We start from the raw sequence: 23,133 nt of genomic DNA, 5'->3' as shown, positions 1-23,133 counted from the left end.
GTGTATCCCTTTATGGAGGATGCCTGTGCGTGACTTTGTTTTACGTGGGGAGACTGGTGCACAGACAGTCACCACACGATCCTTGACAGAATCGGGTCAGGGTCCAGTGGCATGGAGTCCAAGACGACTAGGGACCTTTTTCTGCTGCAGCCTTCTTTCGCCATCGCAGCCGTTGTGGTAGTTCTCAAATCTACCGTCTTCCGCCTGCTCCGCCGTTGAGGTCTTACCTTATACACACACCATACTAATACTCGTTTTGTTTAATGCGCCGACAATCCTTCAAGCGGTGCGGCTTCATAGCTTACCAAAGTCGTACTAAAACATTTTGATAGATTTTTGAGTGCCGTGTGACATGTTCTATATTTTCAATAAAACATTTACCGGTAAAATGTTGGTGTTGTTTACTTGAGACCCATCATAGTGCAGGCTACACTTATCTCTTATGTTTGACTGCCATCTACTCGTCACACTTATCTATACACCATGTACCAAATAAAATAGCTTTGAGGTGGGTAAGCTTAACCAAACGTATTCTTTACATTAGGCACACCGGGTTATAGGGCGCACTGTCGAATTTTGAGAAAAAAAGGATTTTAAGTGTGCCTTATAGTCCGGAAAATACAGTAGTCTTATTTTACCAGCGTTCTCTACAGTAGACATTTGATTTTGGTTTATTTTGTCAGCGTTACAGGAGTGCTGCCAATCTTCCGCAAAAAAGCTAGTCAAACGTTATGACAGCACTCTAGTGTTTTAAGAATCTGCTGCAAAAATGTTGGTCTCACACAAGTTTTTTTAACTGACCTTTTAACTGCTCGCGTGGGCTATAAGCTAAATAATGTAAATGCTGAAAAAGAGTGGACCTAAAATGCAACCTTGAGGAACACCAATAGTATAACTAAAGACATTGAACAAATGACTACTGACTGCATCTGAAGTAAACACCTCAGTTAAGGAAATCATAAGCTTGGACCCCAGTGTTGCTAACAAAGTTAAAATGTCAATGCAAGGATCTTCCAAAGTGATTGCAGTGGTCCAAGTTCCTCTATACAACAGGAGCACTCTAGTGTTTTGTAGGAATTTTCTGCAAAAGTTTTTGTCTCTCAGGTATGGTGTCATTCCCGAACCAGATTTGGCCCCCAGGCCGCCAGTTGAATATCCCAGGTCTATACAAACTGTTATATTACATGACTCATCTAAATGTATGCTTAAATTGTTGACTATAAGAATTTTAACTGGCAATTATTTTAACGTATGACATAGTCTAACAACAAATTCACACATTTTTATTACTGTCTGAACATTGTGTGTAACTTCCTTTGATAACTGTTTAAGGTGCAAGCGAATTTGAACATCATACACATTTCCAAACACTGCTTTTGCAACATAATAGGGATGGGCAATATGGCCTGAAATCCATATCGGGATATATATTGCATGCTCCTGCGATAACGATTAATATCACAATATATTATTTGCTATATAAATGATAATAGAACCATTTCAAAACAGGTTACAAAGGCTCCTAATTTAGTTGCTGACATATGTGGTAACATATTCCTTTATTTCCAGTTGTATTATTTTGTCACTGCGATTATTAATCCACTTGCTAATTTAATGTTAACATCTGGTTAATTTCTGTTGTATCATGATTCTATCTACAACCCTGTCAGAATGTAATAAGCACTTATTATTCTGTATTTGTTTAATACTATAAGTTTAGGTATTGATCCAATACCAAGTAGTTACAAAGGAAGTATTTGTGATACCAAAGCTGATACTGACTCTTAAAAAGTTCAAGATCATTAAATAATGTAATTTTTTATCACAATTATAATCAGACAAAAACACAGCATGTAACAATATCAATTAAATATTAAAATGATTTCCTACTATTAGCTCTAGTTCAAATTCTTAGTTGTTTGCCCCTAAAGCCCTCTTGTGTACAGGGAATTATTTCCTGAGTTTGTAAACAATAACAAAAACAAGAAAAGATTGTTTGATCGTAAAAAAAATATCGATCTAACCACTGCACCATACTATATTTGGCATCGTTACTGTTGATATTTGTATCGATCCGCCCAACTCCGTTTACATTCAAGAGCTCCAGCTTGCGGTTAGCATATCCTCCTACGGTGTGTTGTGTAGTATGTTTCGCTATTCCTCATCCTCCAATGATATGGTACTTGTAAGAAACATAGAGGTAGTTTTTTTTGCTGCCATGGAGGCGAGGATTACTGAAGTTGAAGTGGCTTTGCACTGTAAAAGACGTTAGCTGCTAGCAAAAATACAGTACATTCGCTTGTCGCTGTCAAATTTGGGAAACACAGTTAGAATGTGTCAACATGCATTATCACGATACAACGTTAGTATTAAAGACCCTATTAACAAAATGTATATCTAAAATGATTAAATCGTGAAATAATGAAATAAATTATGAACTGAATGATTCAACGTAAGTTTACATTGAGTAAATTAATTGCACATTTAGTAACACATTTATGTATTTAATTCCAATTATAATTAATAATGACACATTTAAGTCATTTAAAGATTTATTAATTTGTAAATTTTTTTCCCTCCATATTATACGTTTATATTCATATCTGCTATAACTGCGATGTGGCTCTTAATAAAAAGTTTAACACCCCTGGTCTATACTGAACACTCACCATCTTAACACACTAAATAACTTAAGGCCTTGCCTAATAAAGAGCAAAACATAAACACACACGCAGATGGATGAAAATGGAAAAGTTGACAGGCTATTACATTTTTTTTCCAGTAGGAGAAGTTGAATGCAGAAGAAATGGTGGATAAACATGCCAAGCTGTAAGCAAAAAAATTGATTTAAAAGCCACAGATGATGAGTTTTTGATTGATGTAATTAGTTGATATAGTAAACAGTTCATGGTGAATGACACGGGACAAAACTAAGAACAGTCTTGTTTTAAATCTTTGATGAGACATCCGCTGATGTAATGTTCGAATTAGGACATAAAGAAGAAAATGAATTATTAAAAAAACACTTTTATTCATCCATTTAGTTTTATTGTCTTTTTGATAACGATTTCAACTGACGGCTATGATAGACTGTATACAGTATAATAACACTGAATGTAATACAAATCAGTTATTCAAAATTTTATTTAAAAATGATTTGTGTTATTCTGCAGCACTGTGATTAGTGGGACCCTCAGTGACATTTGATGAGCTCTAAATTAGGCGTGTCCAAAGTGCGGGACGGGGACCAGCAGCTAGTTTCTTTATTAGCCCATGACACATACTAAGACAAAACATTACACTGAAAAAATAACAAACAAATTAAACTTACCCGATTCCCTTAAAAATGTTACTTGAAAACCAAAAGGCCAAAGACCTGTTGTGTCTTACTTGATAAGGTTTTAGTGGGCGGAATAATAATAATACAGTATTACCGTAAGTTCTGGACTACAGAATGCACCTAAATATAAGCTCCACCCACCTAATTTTGGGCTAATTTTATTTTGTACATATGTAGGCTACAGGTGTACACATTTTCAAATTTAACAAAAGACAGTGCCTGTGACACGGCATACAGTAGGCTACTCAAACAAAATCGCGTTTAGGGCCACAAAAAGCCTACATATACTGTACATTTTTTGTGTTTCCTGTCTGCCTCTCTAGCGACGCCATTGTGACCAGTTTGGTGAACTGTCTGACCAGCTTCGTGTCAGGGTTTGTGATCTTTACAGTGCTGGGCTACATGGCAGAGATGAGGCAAGTGAAGGTGGAGGATGTGGCCCGAGATAAAGGTGATCACAAGACGCACGACATCATCCATATTCCCACTCAACTCCATCCTTATCTGTGTTTTCATTGCTCTCAGGACCCAGTTTACTCTTCATCACCTACCCCGAGGCCATCGCCAACATGATGGGTTCCACCTTCTTTGCGATCATTTTTTTCGTAATGATGATCACTCTGGGACTGGACAGCACGGTATGAACTGACAAAAAGAAATAGACATAATGATTTGGAAGTACAGTACGTGCTATCAAGTCTTACATGTAATGCACAGCAATAGATATAGAAAGTGGAACAACATTCAATATAGCGGAAGTTGAAGTTTAACCAAAATTATGTGAAAAAAAAAATATCCTCACACATATGTAGAAATAAGATACTTCAATACGAACATGCAAAACATATATTAATACCTTCTTTTTTATTATTATCAGTACAAATTCATTGTTCCCTCTAGTTTTTCATTTGTCTGAGCAGTGAGTAAACTCCCAGAGCATTCAGTTGAGCACATGTGAGCAACATCAGACATGCACACTGTGGCCACACCAGCTCCACACCTGTCCCATTTTCATGAGATTACTTTCCAATATAAGTGATTTGGCCCACTTACAATGAAAATAAAAAAGTCTTGTTTTTCATGAGCTATGTACTAGTATTTTATGCCTGGGTGAGGGTCCTACTTTGGAAATAATTTGTACCCCTTTCAGAGATCACATTTAGTTCCCCTTAAAACCTTCTCATGTTGCACAATGAGATGTAACCATGGGATAAAGTGTACATTCCTTTAAAATGTATCTTTTTATTAGCATTTCTGTAGTCCAGTAACATGACTTCATGATTAATATCCAAAAATTAACATTCTTAATAAATGGAAGTAGAATAAGCACACATCTGATTAAGGAGTCATAGTGTAACGACCTGGCATTTACACTTGGTGTGGTGTTGGAGTTGTCCAACTTTTTGTGTGGCCATAAATGCATCAGCGGCTTATTGCCATGAGTGAGTGTGTTGGTGCAGGTGAGAGAGAGTGAGCGGCTCCAGTTGATAAAACAGATGACAAAGTTTTGGCCTGGTTTGTACGGCAGTAAATGACTAGTTTTTTACTAATATTTTTGGTGTGGTTACGGCCCAATATAAACAGTTTTGATCAATAAAATGATCAATGGGATTCCTGTCCTCTTTAAGCGTCTCGACAGACGTTACAATAACAGTGTCAATGAACATTGTTTTATCTGTTGTGGCCGCTTGTTGTCACCTGTCACTCATAGAGTTGCACTGCAAAATCCTACAGAACAAATAGTTATGTGTTTATTTTGTTTAGAGTTCAGAATAGATTTTGTTTTGCGTGCGGCATAGATTTGTTGTGCGCAATTGCACAGGTGCACACCTTAGAGGGAACGTTATACAGAATACTATACAACACGCGTCAATTCTCAGCATTTTAGCACTGAGTCAGCGCCGAAAAAAAACTTGCTTCCTTGCTGTCTTTGCACAAAAACGAGCAAGTGTTTTCCATGTATTTACTTACCGGTATATGTGGAAGTCTGTCACAAATGCAGAATTGACGTTTCTGGTTCGCCCTCACTTACAAACAAATTATAATGGAAGTGTGACAGGGCAGTGTAGCATAACTGCAGGTATAATTAGCGAGCATTAAAACGTGATAGAGAGGTGAACCTTGCCCCATGCATTTACTCGGGAATCAAATACAAGCAGTCACTTAAGTATTCACTGTGCGAGTGAGAGTGGGGATCCGCCACCACAAGCCCAGGGAAGTGTGCAAAAAACCTCCAGAAGCAAGCAAACCCAACCTTTATCACTTCTAAAAGTCCTTAGAAAACACAGTTTAGAGACACCCGTCTGTCGTTTGGCAACATTTTGAACACTACTGGTTTATTATTTCACCGGGAAGGCAAAGTGTGGCCTGGAGGCCATTTACTGAACGCAGTTCTTTTTTTAATGGACCCGAAGCACATTGTTGAAATAAAATACATTTAAAAAAATGGGAAAACAGAACAAAGAGAAAAGGCTGGAGAAGGCTGAAATGTTGATACTAATAACGAACAAAAACACAAAGATATGTCTTTAAATACAATAAGACCTACTAAGATCCAAATACCACGCGCTAAACAGCGTGTCTAATGTCTAAAAAAGGATGTACTAAGTGTGTATTAGTTGCCGTGTTGCGTGCGATCTACTAACATTGCACATGCTATTCATAACTGGTACACACCACCTTATTTATATGACGTTTTTGTGTGTACTACATGGCTTTCACCATGGAGACAATCATTTACTGCACATTTATATTATCATGTTCCCAGCTGTGGCATTTTACTATGTTTTCAAACAACCAGCAGATATGTACCACTTTTTATGGGCATTTTAGAAGCAGTCCTGCATCCACAATAAAATACACTTATTTGTGTGCGCTGCAGATGCGCTCATGGGAGAGGCTGAACTTACTATGCTCAAGGCGCAAAAAAATGTATACTTCAAGAAGTTTTTTTTCATACAGGAGATATGTTAATATCTGTTAATATCACAAATCCTATGTGAAAAAAACAAACACCTTTAAAAAAAAAAGCTCCAGGACACCAAAATGCATAATTTTAATTTGTTTTAATCTTAAATCACCCAGCATGCAGCTATAAAATTGTAACATTATATTGCTGAATAGACGATATGTCTTAACATTAAAAAAAAAAAATTGACAATCCAAACACGTCCAAATATATATTTCACACAGCCGCATGCGTAACTATATCAGTTTGCATGTACTTTTCAGACGTGCTGAAAATAAAGCTAATCAGTATATATTCTGCATATTCATCAAGACAAAGACGTTAAATTATGCTCACTTAACAGACACAATGCACTTCACACACGTTTAGTAGATCAGCTTTATGTGTGCTATCAAGTTTGCACGTGTTTTAGGACTTGCAAACCTTTAGTAGATCAGGCCCTATGTGCAAGTTTGCACATGTTTGCACATGTCCAGATGCAGTTTATACCAACAAAGCAACCACAAAGCTTAAGATGTATACAAACATGAGTAGCTCTACTTTGTTTTAGTTTTATTGCATGTGATCAAATACTTTGTATTAGGGCTGTCAAATTGAATGCATGAACTCATGTGATTCATCACAGAAAGTTATTGCATTAATCATTTATCAATGCAGATTAATCACACAATTTATACTCCTATACATACTCCTTTACCTTAATCGCGGATGGTTACCCAAAAGGTGGCGTGGGTTGTTATATGGTCAGGGATCAGTTAATGTGGCAGTGCAAAAATGACTCATAGCAAATTTCACTTCCAAATAATTCCTGATGGAAATTTACATAAATTTGATATACAATTTTGCGCAAACAAAAGACGTGCCTATATGTAAAACATTTAAAAAATGACCCTGTATGACATTCTGACTACAAAATTGCAGTTGCGTCAAAATATTGTTGGGGTTTTTTAAGTTAGTTTAAATCGTGCAGGCAAGTGGGGTTAATTCAAATTAATCACAATTCAAAAGTGGGATTAATCTGATTTAATAAAAATACTTTGACAGCACTTCTTTTTATCATGTTGTTCTTCAAACCTGGACTGTACTGTTAAAAAAAAACAACAACATGTTGTATGATGTGTGAGGTCAGAATAAAATTATTATTATTTCCTACGGGAAGAATAGTTTTAAAATTAGACCAATTTGAAAGACAATCATGGAACGGATTATGTTAGATTTTGGATTGTTCCAGTACACATTTTTTCTCCACATATAAGGTGTTTCAACAAATTGCAAACAGATTAAAAATGCATATATTGTGATTGATAACACACTTAATGGGACGCCCTAACAACAATTCCTCTCTATTTTTTTCAGTTCGGTGGGCTGGAGGCGATCATCACGGCGGTGTTGGATGAATATCCCGATCATTTCTCTCAAAGACGTGAACTTTTTGTCCTTTGCTTGGTGGTGGTCTGCTTTCTGGGTTCTTTGAGTACTCTCACTAATGTAGGTTTATTTAATTTGTTTTTATTTTGGACCACCTCCTATTAATTTTGCAGTGGTTGCTGCTTTGACAAATAAGGGTGACTAATGATGGATGAATGGTAGGGTGGTGCATACGTGGTGAAGCTGCTGGAGGAGTTCGGGGTCGGAAGCTCCATCATTGCCGTGGGATTCCTTGAGGTTATTGCAGTTTCCTGGTTCTATGGTAAACATAGCTATTTATCAGTATTGTTTTTTGTTATTGCAATATTGAGAATTGACAGCACTATTAGTCTTAGTGTAGTGCAGAGGTGTCCAAACATTTTCCAGCGAGGGCCACATAGTGAAAAATTAAATGATGCGAGGGCCACTTTTATACAAACCCTGTTTCCATATGAGTTGGGAAATTGTGTTGGATGTAAATATAAACGGAACAAATGATTTGCAAATCCTTTTCAACCCATATTCAATTGAATGCACTACAAAGACAAGATATTTGATGTTCAAACTCATAAACTTTATTTTTTTTTTGCAAATAATAATTCACTTAGAATTTCATGGCTGCAACACGTGCCAAAGTAGTTGGGAAAGGGCATGTTCACCACTGTGTTACATGGCCTTTCCTTTTAACAACACTCAGTAAACGATTGGGAACTGAGGAGACACATTTTTTAAGCTTCTCAGGTGGAATTCTTTCCCATTCTTGCTTGATGTACAACTTAAGTTGTTCAACAGTCCGGGGGTCTCCGTTGTGGTATTTTAGGCTTCATAATGCGCCACACATTTTCAATGGGAGACAGGTCTGGACTACAGGCAGGCCAGTCTAGTACCCGCACTCTTTTACTATGAAGCCACGTTGACGTAACACGTGGCTTGACATTGTCTTGCTGAAATAAGCAGGGGCGTTCATGGTAACGTTGCTTGGATGGCAACATATGTTGCTCCAAAACCTGTATGTACCTTTCAGCATTAATGGCGCCTTCACAGATGTGTAAGTTACCCATGTCTTGGGCACTAATACACCCCCATACCATCACAGATGCTGGCTTTTCAACTTTGCGCCTATAACAATCCGGATGGTTCTTTTCCTCTTTGGTCCGGGGTACACGACGTCCACAGTTTCCAAAAACAATTTGAAATGTAGACACGTCAGACCACAGAACACTTTTCCACTTTGTATCAGTCCATCTTAGATGAGCTCAGGCCCAGCGAAGCCGACGGCGTTTCTGGGTGTTGTTGATAAACGTTTTTCGCGTTGCATAAGAGAGTTTTAACTTGCACTTACAGATGTAGCGACCAACTGTAGTTACTGACAGTGGGTTTCTGAAGTGTTCATGAGGCCATGTGGTGATATCCTTTACACACTGATGTTGCTTGTTGATGCAGTACAGCCTGAGGGATCGAAGGTCACGGGCTTAGCTGCTTACGTGCAGTGATTTCTCCAGATTCTCTGAACCCTTTGATTATATTACGGACCGTAGATGGTGAAATCCCTAAATTCCTTGCAATAGCTGGTTGAGAAAGGTTTTTCTTAAACTGTTCAACAATTTGCTCACACATTTGTTGACAAAGTGGTGATGCTCGCCCCATCCTTGTTTGTGAATGACTGAGCATTTTATGGAATCTACTTTTATACCCAATCATGGCACCCACCTGTTCCCAATTTGCCTGTTCACCTGTGGGATGTTACAAATAAGTGATTGATGAGCATTCCTCAACTTTATCAGTATTTATTGCCACCTTTCCCAACTTTTTTGTCACGTGTTGCTGGCATCATAAAGTTAATGATTTTTTGCAACAAAAAAAAAGTTTATCAGTTTGAACATCAAATATGTTGTCTTTGTAGCATATTCAACTGAATATGGGTTGAAAATGACTTGCAAATCATTGTATTACGTTTATATTTACATCTAACACAATTTCCCAACTCATATGGAAACGGGATTTGTACATTTTGTATATGAAAAATACTCAAACCAAAACAATGTAGGTGAACATATGCTAACATTTGAAAAACATTTCTACATCTTAGCATTGTGTTATAGATAACAAAGCAATAAAATAATTCATGATTATTTTAATAAGGATTTTATTTGTATTTATGTTAACTGTGCTCTAAAGTAAGCTTGTATTTACTATTATCGTTATTATACCGTCAACCGAAACGCTTTGGAGAGCTTTAGTACACTCAAAAAACCTATGTCACACAAGAAATGTGTACACTTTTTCATCATGACAGGACACACAGAAATCATCAAAGACCTTATACAGTAAGACGCTCAGGTTGTCGGCCATATGGTTTTCAGGTCCCATTTTTGGGGGATTTAATTTTTCATAGTTTTTGTTCTAATTTGGGACCTGTTTAGTTTGTCTATAGAATGTGTCACGGGCCAATAAAAACCGAGCTGCGGGCCTCAAATTGGCCCGGGACGCACTTTGGACACCTCTGGCGTAGTGGTACACGCTTGTAAAACCAGAATTCACGCTTAGTGACTGTTGAGTCCAGTCAACTGTGATAAGCTCCAGTAATTGGCAGAAAATGAATGGATGACTCTGACTATTACGGTAATAGACTTTGTCTTACATCGCTTGTGTTGCTTTCAGGTATCAACAGGTTCAGCAATGACGTTCAGGCCATGCTGGGCAAAGCCCCAGGACTCTTTTGGAAGGTGTGCTGGGTTGTGATCAGTCCAGCCTTTCTCGCGGTAAGAAGTCATGACTATTACTGATTATTTGACTAATACAATTCATGCCAAAATGTAAAAATACAACAAATGAAAATATGAAGTTCCGGTACATATTCCCTTAATTGCGGCTGTCTCTTTTTGACATTTAACACTTTCAGTTGAATTGTGTTTTAGGTAAATTCCTGTCATTATTCCTGTATTATCTTACTCTGTCCATATTTAAAGGTAAACTGCTTTTTTATTTTTTTATTTTTGGTGAACGAAAAGAGTGCTAAGATACATACAATACAAAATTGCTTTTCACTTATTTTTTACATTTTGGAAAGATAACCCTTTCTCGGTATATACATATGCATACAGTGTTTTAAATTCATAATAAGAGTAATCAGATGGATTTGTCGTGATCTCACATGACAGTCATGATATGTTTCTTGAAATTTGTATTATTTCCTTATTTTTCCTTCCATTTCCTGTTCGCCTCTGTTTGCCACCACTACTCTGGTCTAATGGTACGTTCTATTTGTACTGTGAAGTCGGAATTTCTGAGTTCCTATTCGGAATTTCAACAGGAACGCTCTTCGAAGTCGGATTTCCGACTGAGAAAGTCGGAGCATACTCACCACCCCCGAGTTTCTTTCAAAGATGGCTGCTCTGGTTGTAAACAATGATATCCGCTTCTATATTATCCTTTATTAGCCCTTTTGTTTAGTTTTTGTCCCAGTAAATCAACCTTTTACAATGTATTGTTGTACATTTATATAGGGTAACGACTCTGTAGTGTAAACTACATTTATTTCATGTGGTATATGTACGTCGGTAGCAATTGTTTTCTCCGGGTTTGAAGGCTTAAAATAGCTTTCGTGGATGTGGCCATCCTGATTTCCGACCTCGTAACTGGAAGACTCACAACTCGGCTGTAACGTTATTTCGAGCTCCGACTTCCAACTTCCAAGGTGAATGGACTGCAGCATGAGCCCTGGCTCCCTCATTGGCAATCAAGACACAGCTGTCCTTGGTTGACAATAAGGATGCTTCTTATTGGATCATTTGCTTTAGTTGTCCATAGCACCTTCCTGCTGCACTACTTCTTTATTTTTGTCACTAAAGTACCAATATAGTAGAAAAACAAGTTGACTTTACAGCTTATGTGTGTTTCATTGTATTTACAATCCGCAAAGTATATGAAAATATTGTCTAAACGTCACAAAATGCCACAAATTCAGTCACTCATTAAAAAAAATGATGTTCCAAATATCTTCGGCAATTTCTGTAGATACTACATCACTGTAGTAATGCTTCTGCACTCTGACCATATTATCAGATCAGTCATATTGGAAATATGCAAAAATTGTCAGGAGATGTGCTGTTTATCATAAACAATCCTCATGTAAGTCAAGAACACTTATGCTTGGCTTTTTTTTGCATTCGAAATCATAAATAGCCAACAGTTGAGTCAAAAGATCAAGGTTCCCTCATTATACTTTCTCTAAAAACCTCCAGAAAGCGCTAACAATACTCCATTTACATGTCGTGAACTGAAAATTAACCAAATCTGAGCGATATTGTTATTATAAACACTAGAGATGTCCGATAATGGCTTTTTTGCCGATATCCGATATTCCGATATTGTCCAACTCTTAATTACCGAAACCGATATCAACCGATACCTATATATACAGTCGTGGAATTAACACATTATTATGCCTAATTTTGTTGTGATGCCCTGCTGGATGCATTAAAAAATGTAACAAGGTTTTCCAAAATAAATCAACTCAAGTTATGGAAAAAAATGCCAACATGGCACTGCCATATTCATTATTGAAGTCACAAAGTGCTTTTTTTTTTTAACATGCCTCAAAACAGCAGCTTGGAATTTGGGATATGCTCTCCCTGAGAGAGCATGAGGAGGTTGAGGTGGGCGGGGAAATGGGGGGGGGGGGCGTAAGGGTAGAGGGTGGGGGATATATTGTAGCGTCCCGGAAGAGTTAGTGCTGCAAGGAGTTCTGGGTATTTGTTCTGTTGTGTTTATGTTGTGTTACGGTGCGGATGTTCTCCCGAAATGTGTTTGTCATTCTTGTTTGGTGTGGGTTCACAGTGTGGCGCATATTTGTAACAGTTTTAAAGTTGTTTATACGGCTACCCTCAGTGTGACCTGTATGGCTGTTGACCTACTATGTCTTGCATTCACGTGTGTGTGAAAAGCCATAGATATTATGTGATTGGGCCGGCATGCAAAGGCAGTGCCTTTAAGGTTTATCGACGCTTTTTACTTCTCCCTACGTCCGTGTACACAGCGGCGTTTTAAAAAGTCCTACATTTTACTTTTTGAAACCGATACCGATAATTTCCGATATTACATTTTCAAGCATTTATCGGCCGATAATATCGGCAGTCCGATAACATCGGCAGTCCGATAACATCGGGAGTCCGATATTATCGGACATCTCTAATAAACACCAATGCAGACAGCCTATTTTAAAGGCGCATTGATAGTAGTTAGCTAATGCCATTGTTGACACACTGAGCCGGTGGCTGCTTCTGCTTTGTCTCAAAAAGACACTTGTTGCGGCAACTTTGTTTTTAACCCTTTGTGAGGATTGCGATTGAATCTTCATTTAAACAGGATTACGTGAGTGTCCCGTCGGTCGGCATCCCAACTAGAGTGGAAACATTACAGGAAGTGTTTCTTTTATTATGGTTAGTTTGTATTTTTAGCACCTAGCAATGCTGCGGATGCTAGTGTTACAATAAAGCTGCATCCGTTTAACACTCGGCTTCTAAAACTTATTGCTCATGCTCTTGTGTTCGGGCCCAAAAAATATAAGGTTCTGGATCATCATTTGTCCCAAAGTTATTGTTGTTGGCTCTCACAAAGTCTGCTTTATTAGCATTGTTGTTAATGGGAAAGGAATATGTGGTTTCTAATGCTACGTCACGGTTTAAGTGACTGGCCTCCTCATTAACTCTCAAAATGGCTCGGGTATCTCCGTCAGATTAATACTATTCTGATATGTGATGTTGGTCATGTATGATGTCTTTTTGTTATCTTTGTTTCGTGATGTGTAATCTCTATTTTTTAAAGGCCTACTGAAACCCACTACTATCGACCACGCAGTCTGATAGTTTATATATTAATGATGAAATCTTAACATTGCAACACATGGTTAACTTATAAAGTGCAATTTTAAACTTCCCAGGAAACTTCCGCTTGAAAACATCGCGGTATGATGACGTATGCGCGTGACGTCACGAGGTCTAGGGAAGTGTTTGGACCCAATTCAAATACCTCTGTTTTCTTCGACAAAATTCCACAGTATTCTGGACATCTGTGTTGGTGAATCTTTTGCAATTTGTTTAATGGACAATGGAGACTGCAAATAAGAAAGTTGTAGGTGCGATCGGTGGAGCGGCGGACTACAGCAACACCAACACCAGGAGGTTGTGTTGTGTTTTGAGCAGGATAGCAGACGCACTACAGTGAGTAAGCCCGCCGCCGCATCTAAGTTAGCTTCTGTTTTTTTAGCTTCGAAAAGCTGAATATTATTAATCGTGTATTTACATGTTCATGGTTTAATAGTATTTTTGATCTTCTGTCTATCCATCCAGTCAGGGTTTTTTTTTATTTAGTTTCTATCTGCATTTGAGACTGCTATGCTATCACGTTGGCTACGTAGCTAGGTTAGCTTCTATTTTTTTAGCTTCGAAAAGCTGAATATTATTAATCGTGTATTTACATGTTCATGGTTTAATAGTATTTTTGATCTTCTGTCTATCCATCCAGTCAGGGTTTTTTTAAATTTAGTTTCTATCTGCATTTGAGACTGCTATGCTATCACGTTGGCTACGTTGCTAGGTTAGCTTCTATTTTTTTAGCTTCGCAAAGCTGAAAATTATTAATCGTGTATTTACATGTTCAGTCACTGTGAATGTCCATTTCGCGTTCTCGACTCTCATTTTCAAGAGGATATAGTATCTGAGGTGGTTTAAAATACAAATCTGTGATCTACAATAGAAAAAGGAGAGAGTGTGGAATCCAATGAGCCAGCTTGTACCTAAGTTACGGTCAGAGCGAAAAAAGATACGTCCATCACTGCCTCTCAAGTCCTTCACTGTAACGTTCCTCATCTACGAATCTTTCATCCTCGTTTAAATTAATGGGGTAATCGTCACTTTCTCACGGTGGCAGAGGGGTTAGTGCATCTGCCTCACAATACGAAGGTCCTGAGTAGTCTTGGGTTCAATCCCGGGCTTGGGATCTTTCTGTGTGGAGTTTGCATGTTCTCCCCGTGACTGCGTGGGTTCCCTCCGGGTACTCCGGCTTCCTCCCACCTCCAAAGACATGCACCTGGGGATAGGTTGATTGGCAACACTAAATTGGCCCTAGTGTGTGAATGTGAGTGTGAATGTTGTCTGTCTATCTGTGTTGGCCCTGCGATGAGGTGGCGACTTGTCCAGGGTGTACCCCGCCTTCCGCCCGATTGTAGCTGAGATAGGCTCCAGCGCCCCCCGCGACTCCGAAGGGAATAAGCGGTAGAAAATGGATGGATGGATGGATGGAATCGTCACTTTCTCGGTCCGAATCTCTCTCGCTCCATTATAAACAATGGGGAATTGTGAGGAATACTAGCTCCTTTGACGTCACGCTACTTCCGGTACAGGCAAGGCTTTTTTTTATCAGCGAGCAAAAGTTGCGAACTTTATCGTCGATTTTCTCTACTAAATACTTTCAGCAAAAATATGGCAATATCGCGAAATGATCAAGTATGACACATAGAATGGATCTGCTATTCCCGTTTAAATAAAAACATTTAATTTCAGTAGGTCTTTAAATATACGGCAGTGAAAATGAGTTTCCCCAACGAGGACCAATCTAAATCTAAATCTAATATATTATTTATTCGCAAACTTTGGAAGTCTTTCGGTATCATACATCATATATACTGTATATGAAAGTAGCTCCAATATAGAGGCAACATGTGTTCCACTCTACTGGTGCTTTAAATAAATTTTTCCTGCGCTTTATCTGCCCTCTCTGCATCTTGGGGTTCCCAACCAACACAGACTGGAACAGGATTTGTGTTTCCAAAATGTTGCATTATGAGCTTCCCCTCAGATGATACAGTAAATACCGGTAGCCTGCAAAAACAGTTTTCTGCTCAAACATAATTCAAAATGTATTTATTTTTGTGGAGCTGCTGCCCATTTTCTTAGCGCCTCAGTACTTTGAAAACCACTGCCCAAATTATGATACAAGTTATCAGGATATCTTAGTGTGGTGCAAGTGTCAGCAATATGTCAAACACAACATCTTACAATTTTTTTTACCACTTTCCTGTGTCATGTTTTTAATCCAGGCAATACCCACAATAACAAAACAACCACAAATAGAAATTCACGTTTTCGTCACGCAATTTGTCTTGAGTATGAATATTGGGCTTAATCTATTGCGACACCAAATAACACGCTAAATAGCGTGTGCAAGCTATAGAATTGAGTGTTCTACTGAGACTTTGTGCATAATTGATAACAAGTGCAAAAGTGGTGCAGACCGCCCTATTAAAATGAAGTTTTTGCGTGTCCGAGCGGCTGTCCACCATGGAGACCTTCATTTACTGCACACCCACACCCATTGCATCATATGGTCCAACCTGTAGTGTTTTGTTGCGCACAGATATAATTTGTACCATCATGTAGAGTGCATGATGTATATATATATATATATATATATATATATATATATATATATATATATATATATATATATATATATATATATATATATATATATATAAATAATTGAGTTTCCAATAATTTCTACAACTCTTATTTTTGTGTGATAAAGTGATTGGAGCACATACTTGTTGGTCACAAAAACATTCATGAAGTTTGGTTCTTTTTGTTATGGTTTACTAGGGGAGGTGACGGCTCAGACCAGACACCAGGGGGCAGTATATACAACTATTTATTATATATATATAGACAATGTAGATATATATATATAATAAAAATAATAAACAATACAACTAAACTAAGGAAATGGAGTGTGAACTAGAATACCAGAGTGTGTGATGTAAGACTATGTGTGTAGTATTTAACTGGAATGTGTGTTACCAAAGTGTTGAAGAGATACAAGGAAGTCCGTGGGGCAGGCAGGTGATCCGGGGCGAGAGAGAGGCATCAGAGTCCAGGGGCAAGCGAGTAGTCAAGGAACGATCGAGGAGGCAGTCGAAATCCAGGGCAACGGAAGGAAAACAGGGTCACCATATGAGAACTAAGTTCCCGCCCCGATCCTTGGGTCCACCCTGCCTTTATCCGGCACGCCCTCATCAGGATCAGGTGTGCAGATAGCCGGTGAGTGTTTGCAGCTGGTGGCTGCTGCAGGGCGGAGACGCGCGCGGCGCGTCCCTGGATGTGCGCACCCGTGGGCGTGTCCCGAGGTGCGCACAGACGTCAGGGGTCTGAGCCGTAACACTTTTATGAATTTATTATGGGTCTACTGAAAATGTCACTGAATCTGCTGGGTCAAAAGTATACATACAGCAATGTTAATATTTGGTTACATGTCCCTTGACAATTTTCACTGCAATAAGGCACTTTTGGTAGCCATCCACAAGCTTCTGGTTGAAGTTTTGACCACTCCTCTTGACAAAATTGGTGCAGTTCAGCTAAATGTGTTGGTTTTCTGACATAGACTTGTTTCTTCAGCATTTTCCACACGTTTAAGTCAGGTTTTTGGGAAGGCCATTTTAAAACCTTAATTCTAGCCTGATTTATCCATTCCTTTACCACTCTTGATGTGTGTTTGGGGTCATTGTCCTGTTGGAACACCCAACTGCGCCCAAGACCCAACCTCTGGGCTGATGATTTTAGGTTGTCCTGAAGAATTTGGAGGTAATCCTCCTTTTTCATTGTCCCATTTACTGTCTGTAAAGCACCAGTTCCATTGGCAGCAAAACAGGCCCAGAGCATACTACCACCACCATGCTTGACGGTGGGTATGGTGTTCCTGGGATTAAAGACCTCACATTTTCTCCTCCAAACATATTGCTGGGCACTTTGGCCAAACAGCTCAATTTTTGTTTCATCTGACATCACATGGACAAAGGTAAGACCTTCTGGAGGAAAGTTCTGTGGTCAGATGAAACAAAAATTGAGCTGTTTGGCCACAATACCCAGCAATATGTTTGGAGGAGAAAAGGTGAGGCCTTTAATCCCAGGAACACCATTCCTACCGTCATTTTTCCCCATCCCTGATTATCACTCACTGCAGACTTCATGAAAGCCAACAAACATAATAAAAAATCACTTACTGTACAAGGTCCGCTGTAATTAGGATGCCGACTGTTAGGATGTTCATACTATCCCATTTAGATGAAGAATGTCTTATAATCCTCGCGAAGAAACAGGGTGGAGAGGTGGTGGCACCAAGCGTCTTTTCAATCAATCAATCAATCAATGTTTATCTATATAGCCCTAAATCACAAGTGTCTCAAAGGGCTGTTTTGGTGTCTTACTTGCCATTTCCGGGCCCTGAATGGCTGTCAAATGTACCAACTTGTTGGATTACATCCTCAGACTTCTTTTGTCCCGATGAAACGCACGATTTATGATCTACACAAAACTTCCAGGGAGAAAGGAAGGGAGGAAACAGCTGACCACTCGACGATGTAAACATAGGGACACACGGTAGTGATCAAGGCGCCGCTATAAATAGTTTGTCTGCATTAGCGCTTATAATTACAATATCACTAATACTTTGTTAATATTCAAGTCACGAAATGTAAATGGAGTACTATTGGCAATTTTTGAAAAGTTATTTATTGGATTTTATGGGCGAAATAGAGGACCTCCCATTGGCTACGCTGTAAGCTGACGTATATTTACGTTTATTTCATATTTAGAATCATTTTTTTTTAATCCATCTGTCGTCATGTGTTTCATAATGATTGTGAATCATAGGCAACATTCCAAAAAAAGTGCAGTTCCACTTCAGTAGTCAGTAGGAAATGGGTATAAGGCAAACCTGGGTAATTATTTTGACTCGGGGGCCACATTTAGAGAAAAAAATGTGTCTGGGGGCCGGTATATCTATTTTTAGGAAAACTTAATACAAAACCTCACAATGTCTGATTGAATGCTAAAAAAAACGTTATGACAGACCGCCTTAAAAAACGTAATGGAATTTTAAATGTTTTTATGAACGATAAAACACTGAATATTGACAAAATATGAACGTCACACCCCCTTTCGATCGACATATTTTACAATCAAGTAAAACGCAACAAAATGCAACAAACAGTGAAATATGAACACAAAGGGTACAAAATAAACCCACCTACAATCTGATACATCTGATATATCACTAAGCTTTAGAACTTTGTTGTGAAAATCTCCTTCCGCGTCTGTGGAAACGCTTCCCGCCCACACTGCTTGGTGCCTCATCTGAGCTGCTGCGACGTAGATTACCATAGCAACTAATTAGATGACCATAGTAACTAATTAGATTACCATTGTAACTAATTAGATTAGCATAGTAACTGGTATATCATCCCAAAGCGCAGATTCCAAGCATTGAAAGACTTAGTATAGTTGAAGACTTACAGTCATTAGAAAACATCACTGCACATCATAATGGCAGCTACACTTTACATCTTAAACATCTAAAAAAATTATTTGGGAATGTCCGACGGGCCAGATTGAAAAGCTTAACGGGCCGTATGTGGCCCCCGGGCCTTAATTTGCCCAGGTCTGGTATAAGGTGTGCGCCAAGGTGGCTCCACCCTGTAACCTGTAAACCAGGCACTGCAACACAAAGTATTTGTTATCCAATTTTCTTGTTGTAATCCTGTGATTTTTGATATTACAAGGAACACTTAAAATACTGATAAGAAATTCATAAAAAGCCATACTTAAATCTTTGCTCCAACTTTCTGAAAAGGCTGGCGCAAATTCAGACCTTTTCGGCCACGACAATCACATAAAAAAAGCCAGCGAAATCCTGAAAAGGGGCTGATTATTTACAAACAGCATAACCGTGTTATGTTTGCCCTCCATTTTCAGTACATCATAGTGAGCTCGCTCGTCAAAGCACCCCATCTCACCTTGTTCGACTACAAGTACCCGGACTGGAGCATCACAGTCGGATACCTCATTGGCTTGTCATCCTTCATGTGGATCCCCATCTACATGGTTTATAAGCTAGTGTGGACGCCAGGTTCTCTGAAACAGGTCAGTCGATACAAAAAAAAAAAAAAAGTTTGGTGAAGTCAATCATTCATTGCATCTTCTCGGTGGTTTGACTTCTGTACCTGACAGAGGCTGGCAGTGTGTCTGCGGCCAGAGAGAACCATACCAGACATCCATGCCAACAGCCTCAACATGGCCACCGTCCCGTAACTAACAGCAGACAGTAAAAACACACTTGTCTCTCCTTTCTTTCTTTCTTTCAAGTTTTGTCTGTGACATTACGACTGTTTGCAGCTCAAGCGGGCTGCTTTTTCTCACTCACCAAGTTTGACTTCCTCTGTGGACAATTCGGAATTCAACATTGAGGGTACAGTGAAGTGCAGCAATATGAATACTCACACCTGCATGTGTTCATCTTTGCACATTAGCCTACTTACTAAAAATCTCCACACTAACTCTTCCACTGGTGTATGTTTCACACTGCCATAATGTCAGGGGAGATAACAGCAGTGTCTCTATGGTATGGGAACATACTACTCAATGTCTTATAATATCATGTTCAGTTAAATTCTATACAAGGAATTGTGTTCCTTGTGTAATTTCATAGGATTAAGACAAGGCTTTACTTTGGGTGCCTGTTTAAATAAGGGGTGTCCCAAACCGATATTGAAAGTGCTCCGATTTGAGCAAAAAGACAAATATTAAAAACTATATCGGCTTGCTTCTAAAATCTATGATATCGGTGCCGCGATACAAGCAGTCCTGCAGCGTGTTTGTGCAAAGCTGGACAGCCAGTTAACATCAAAATGTCCTCCAATAAACACGCCAAGTCTGTCTTTTCTTATATTTTAGTAAAGTCATTTGCAAATTGTAATCATGGTAGGCTATAGGCTACTAGGAGCTAGCAGCTACACAACAGGTAAGCACACAATAGCACACAAGCTAGACATATGTTATATGTGTCCTTAATTAAACAATATTGCCCTCTGTCAATATAAACAAGTATTACATAATTATATTTGCGTATTACTTACACATACAAAGTCTCCGAGGCAAAAGCCCACTAGAAAGTATCCAGTAACAAACGGGTCCCCATCATTCAATTTACTGCGTCATGAGCTTATCTTAATTAATTATCGTAGCCACTGCATGTTGCCAAAAAAAAAAAATACTCTATTTCAACTCAAAGATGACATAACTCCATTCCAGACAGTTAATGATAAATAGGTTATTGTTTTCTGTTTGAGTCATTGCAGTGGTTCAAACCTTTTCTAACATTCCACACTACAAAATAATAGATTGTGATTTGAGCAGTTATCGTATGGATATTGGCCAATAGTCAAGGCTCCCATGTTGTTATCGTATCAGAAGTGAAAAAGTTGTGTCGGAAGTGGGACACAATCTAGTTTAAACACACAATTTGTGTGGGTTTCTTTTTTTAACAGTAGCTTTTATGATATCATTCTTTGTAATACAGTCAGTGTAGGATTCCTACGCCAGCTTGCTTAAACAAAAACACCTGCCAACCCTTGAATGTTCTGTAATACGATTTTAACACTTTTTTTTATTGTTATGTTAAGGTGATGAGGCTGTAAACGTAATAACTTTACTGATCCTAAGGGCAATTTGGTGGAGATGTAGAGATAAGATGACTGTGCAACTAGATTGTTTAAAACATCTTAAAAAATAGCTTCAGTTGACTTTTAATAGCCTCTTTTGCCTTAATCTGCCTAAATATGTCAGTGTATTTACAAAAATGTTGTATCGATATTGTGCCTCTCCAGACAGTGTTTTTGCTCTATAACTGAAGACACTCAACATTGTTTTTTTTTCGTTCATAATCTGCATCTACGAGCGCTTTACGCCATTTTTTTTTTAATCCAGTGAGTACTGTGATGAGAAAAGTGACCATGGCTGTGTGAGTTATAAGCTTTCAGTATTTGTAAATGTCTGACCTAATTATAGTACGAATTATAGCTCGTGTCTTTACTCTTTTTCATTCCTGTGATATACAGCAGTCATCTTTCATCCATACATCCATTGCATACACTGCTGGTCCCCATTAGTGTAACATCCCCATTGGGGCCCAAAGCAAGAATTTATATGCAGCCCCCCCCAAAATTTTTCCAATTTTTTTTTAATTTTTGTGAAACTATTTTTATCCTGTTTTTAATCAAACTTGAATTGAATTTTATGCATATTTTGTACAAAAATGAATTAATGGTAAATAAATTGTTAATTATTTTTTCTCTTTTTGCTGCTAAATAACAGTTTAAACATTATTAAAACATCATTTTATAAACCTTTCAAACTCAACACGGTCCAGGATTTGAACCCAGCACCACTAACTTTCAAAACAAGTACTTTTATTTAAGCATTGTTTTTAAATCCTGTATTTATCAGTGACAGAGCAGGAAGTGGCTGGGAATAAGTTTGTAGTAACATTTCATATGAAGAGCCCTGTCATTCGTGTGCTTTTTCACACAAAATTGGGCTATTTTTAAAAGTTACCACTTAATTACAAAAAAATAATATTTGGAAGAGTGACTGTATTATCATAATCACCCAAATATATGACAGAATTTTCCCGCGAGCCGATTTATATTCTGGCCTTAAAGATGTATAAACTATTAAATCAGAGGTTTTCTTCCTGTGACTCACACATGCACGCACACCAGCGGCCTGGAGAGACCCTGTCGCAACACGCGCCATAATAGTGTCCCAAATGTTGGGCCTTTGTTTAAGATAACGGTGTTTAATAGTGACTGGCAATTAAAAACAGGATTTTTTTTAACTCTTTCATTTTGTCCTAAAATATATTTTTCTAAAAACAGCTCTTGGAAAACAGGGGATTGTTTTATTTTTGGGTCAATACGGTACAAAAGACCAGAACTAACGCATCGACACGAATGGAAAGTTGCCATTTTTTTTCTCCCTCTCAGTGACGCAGCAGGAGGTGGCTAGGAATACCTTAAGAATAGCAATTCTCTGTATTTTCCCCCCTTAGCCGACTTATATTCCGCTTTTAAAAATGTACACACGCAAGTGGCGCAAAAACGACATCTCGAGTTAGAGCTTGTCTTCCTGTCACTCACACACGCTCGAATATAGTATCTCAAAGGCATACTTTTAAAACAATATTGATTGGATTTTAAAATATGTTTTCTAAAAAAGAGGGGGTGTTTTATACTTGGGTCAATACAGTTAATCGAGATCAATGTTACATTGAAATAGTGTCACGTTATAACAAGCTCCAGTAATTTGCAGCATATAACACATCCACTTGACAGCCTTGTTTTAGTGGGGACCAAAGCAGGCCCTATCACTGCAAGGAGGACAGGTAGGAACGTAAACACGAGTATAAAATAGTTTGCACCATATGATCCACCATTGAGCTTCTAGCTAGTCGACGTTGATCAAAGCTGCTTTGTGTCTATTGAAGTATACAACAGCATACACATAAAAGAGATGTTGCTCAAAAGGCTGCT

At 38.4% G+C, this 23,133-nt stretch overlaps 1 protein-coding gene across 2 annotated transcripts in view; it reads left to right on the top strand.

Moving 5' to 3' along the window:
- Positions 1-21,644, top strand: part of slc6a4b (solute carrier family 6 member 4b) — a 35,732-nt gene extending 14,088 nt beyond the window's left edge. For both annotated transcript variants that reach the window (XM_062049631.1, XM_062049632.1), the window contains 7 exons: positions 3,664-3,791; positions 3,866-3,978; positions 7,665-7,796; positions 7,899-7,998; positions 10,377-10,477; positions 19,520-19,687; positions 19,775-21,644. In XM_062049631.1, coding sequence (XP_061905615.1) covers positions 3,664-3,791; positions 3,866-3,978; positions 7,665-7,796; positions 7,899-7,998; positions 10,377-10,477; positions 19,520-19,687; positions 19,775-19,855 — 823 coding nt within the window. In that variant the 3' untranslated portion in view covers positions 19,856-21,644. The remainder of the gene's footprint in view (positions 1-3,663; positions 3,792-3,865; positions 3,979-7,664; positions 7,797-7,898; positions 7,999-10,376; positions 10,478-19,519; positions 19,688-19,774) is intronic.
- Positions 21,645-23,133: the final 1,489 nt, after the last annotated feature.

Source organism: Entelurus aequoreus, linkage group LG06, assembly GCF_033978785.1.
Source record: "Entelurus aequoreus isolate RoL-2023_Sb linkage group LG06, RoL_Eaeq_v1.1, whole genome shotgun sequence".
Lineage (NCBI taxonomy): Eukaryota > Metazoa > Chordata > Actinopteri > Syngnathiformes > Syngnathidae > Entelurus > Entelurus aequoreus.
The sequence above is the reverse complement of the archived record's forward strand: the minus strand, read 5'-3'. Positions and strand labels throughout refer to the sequence as shown.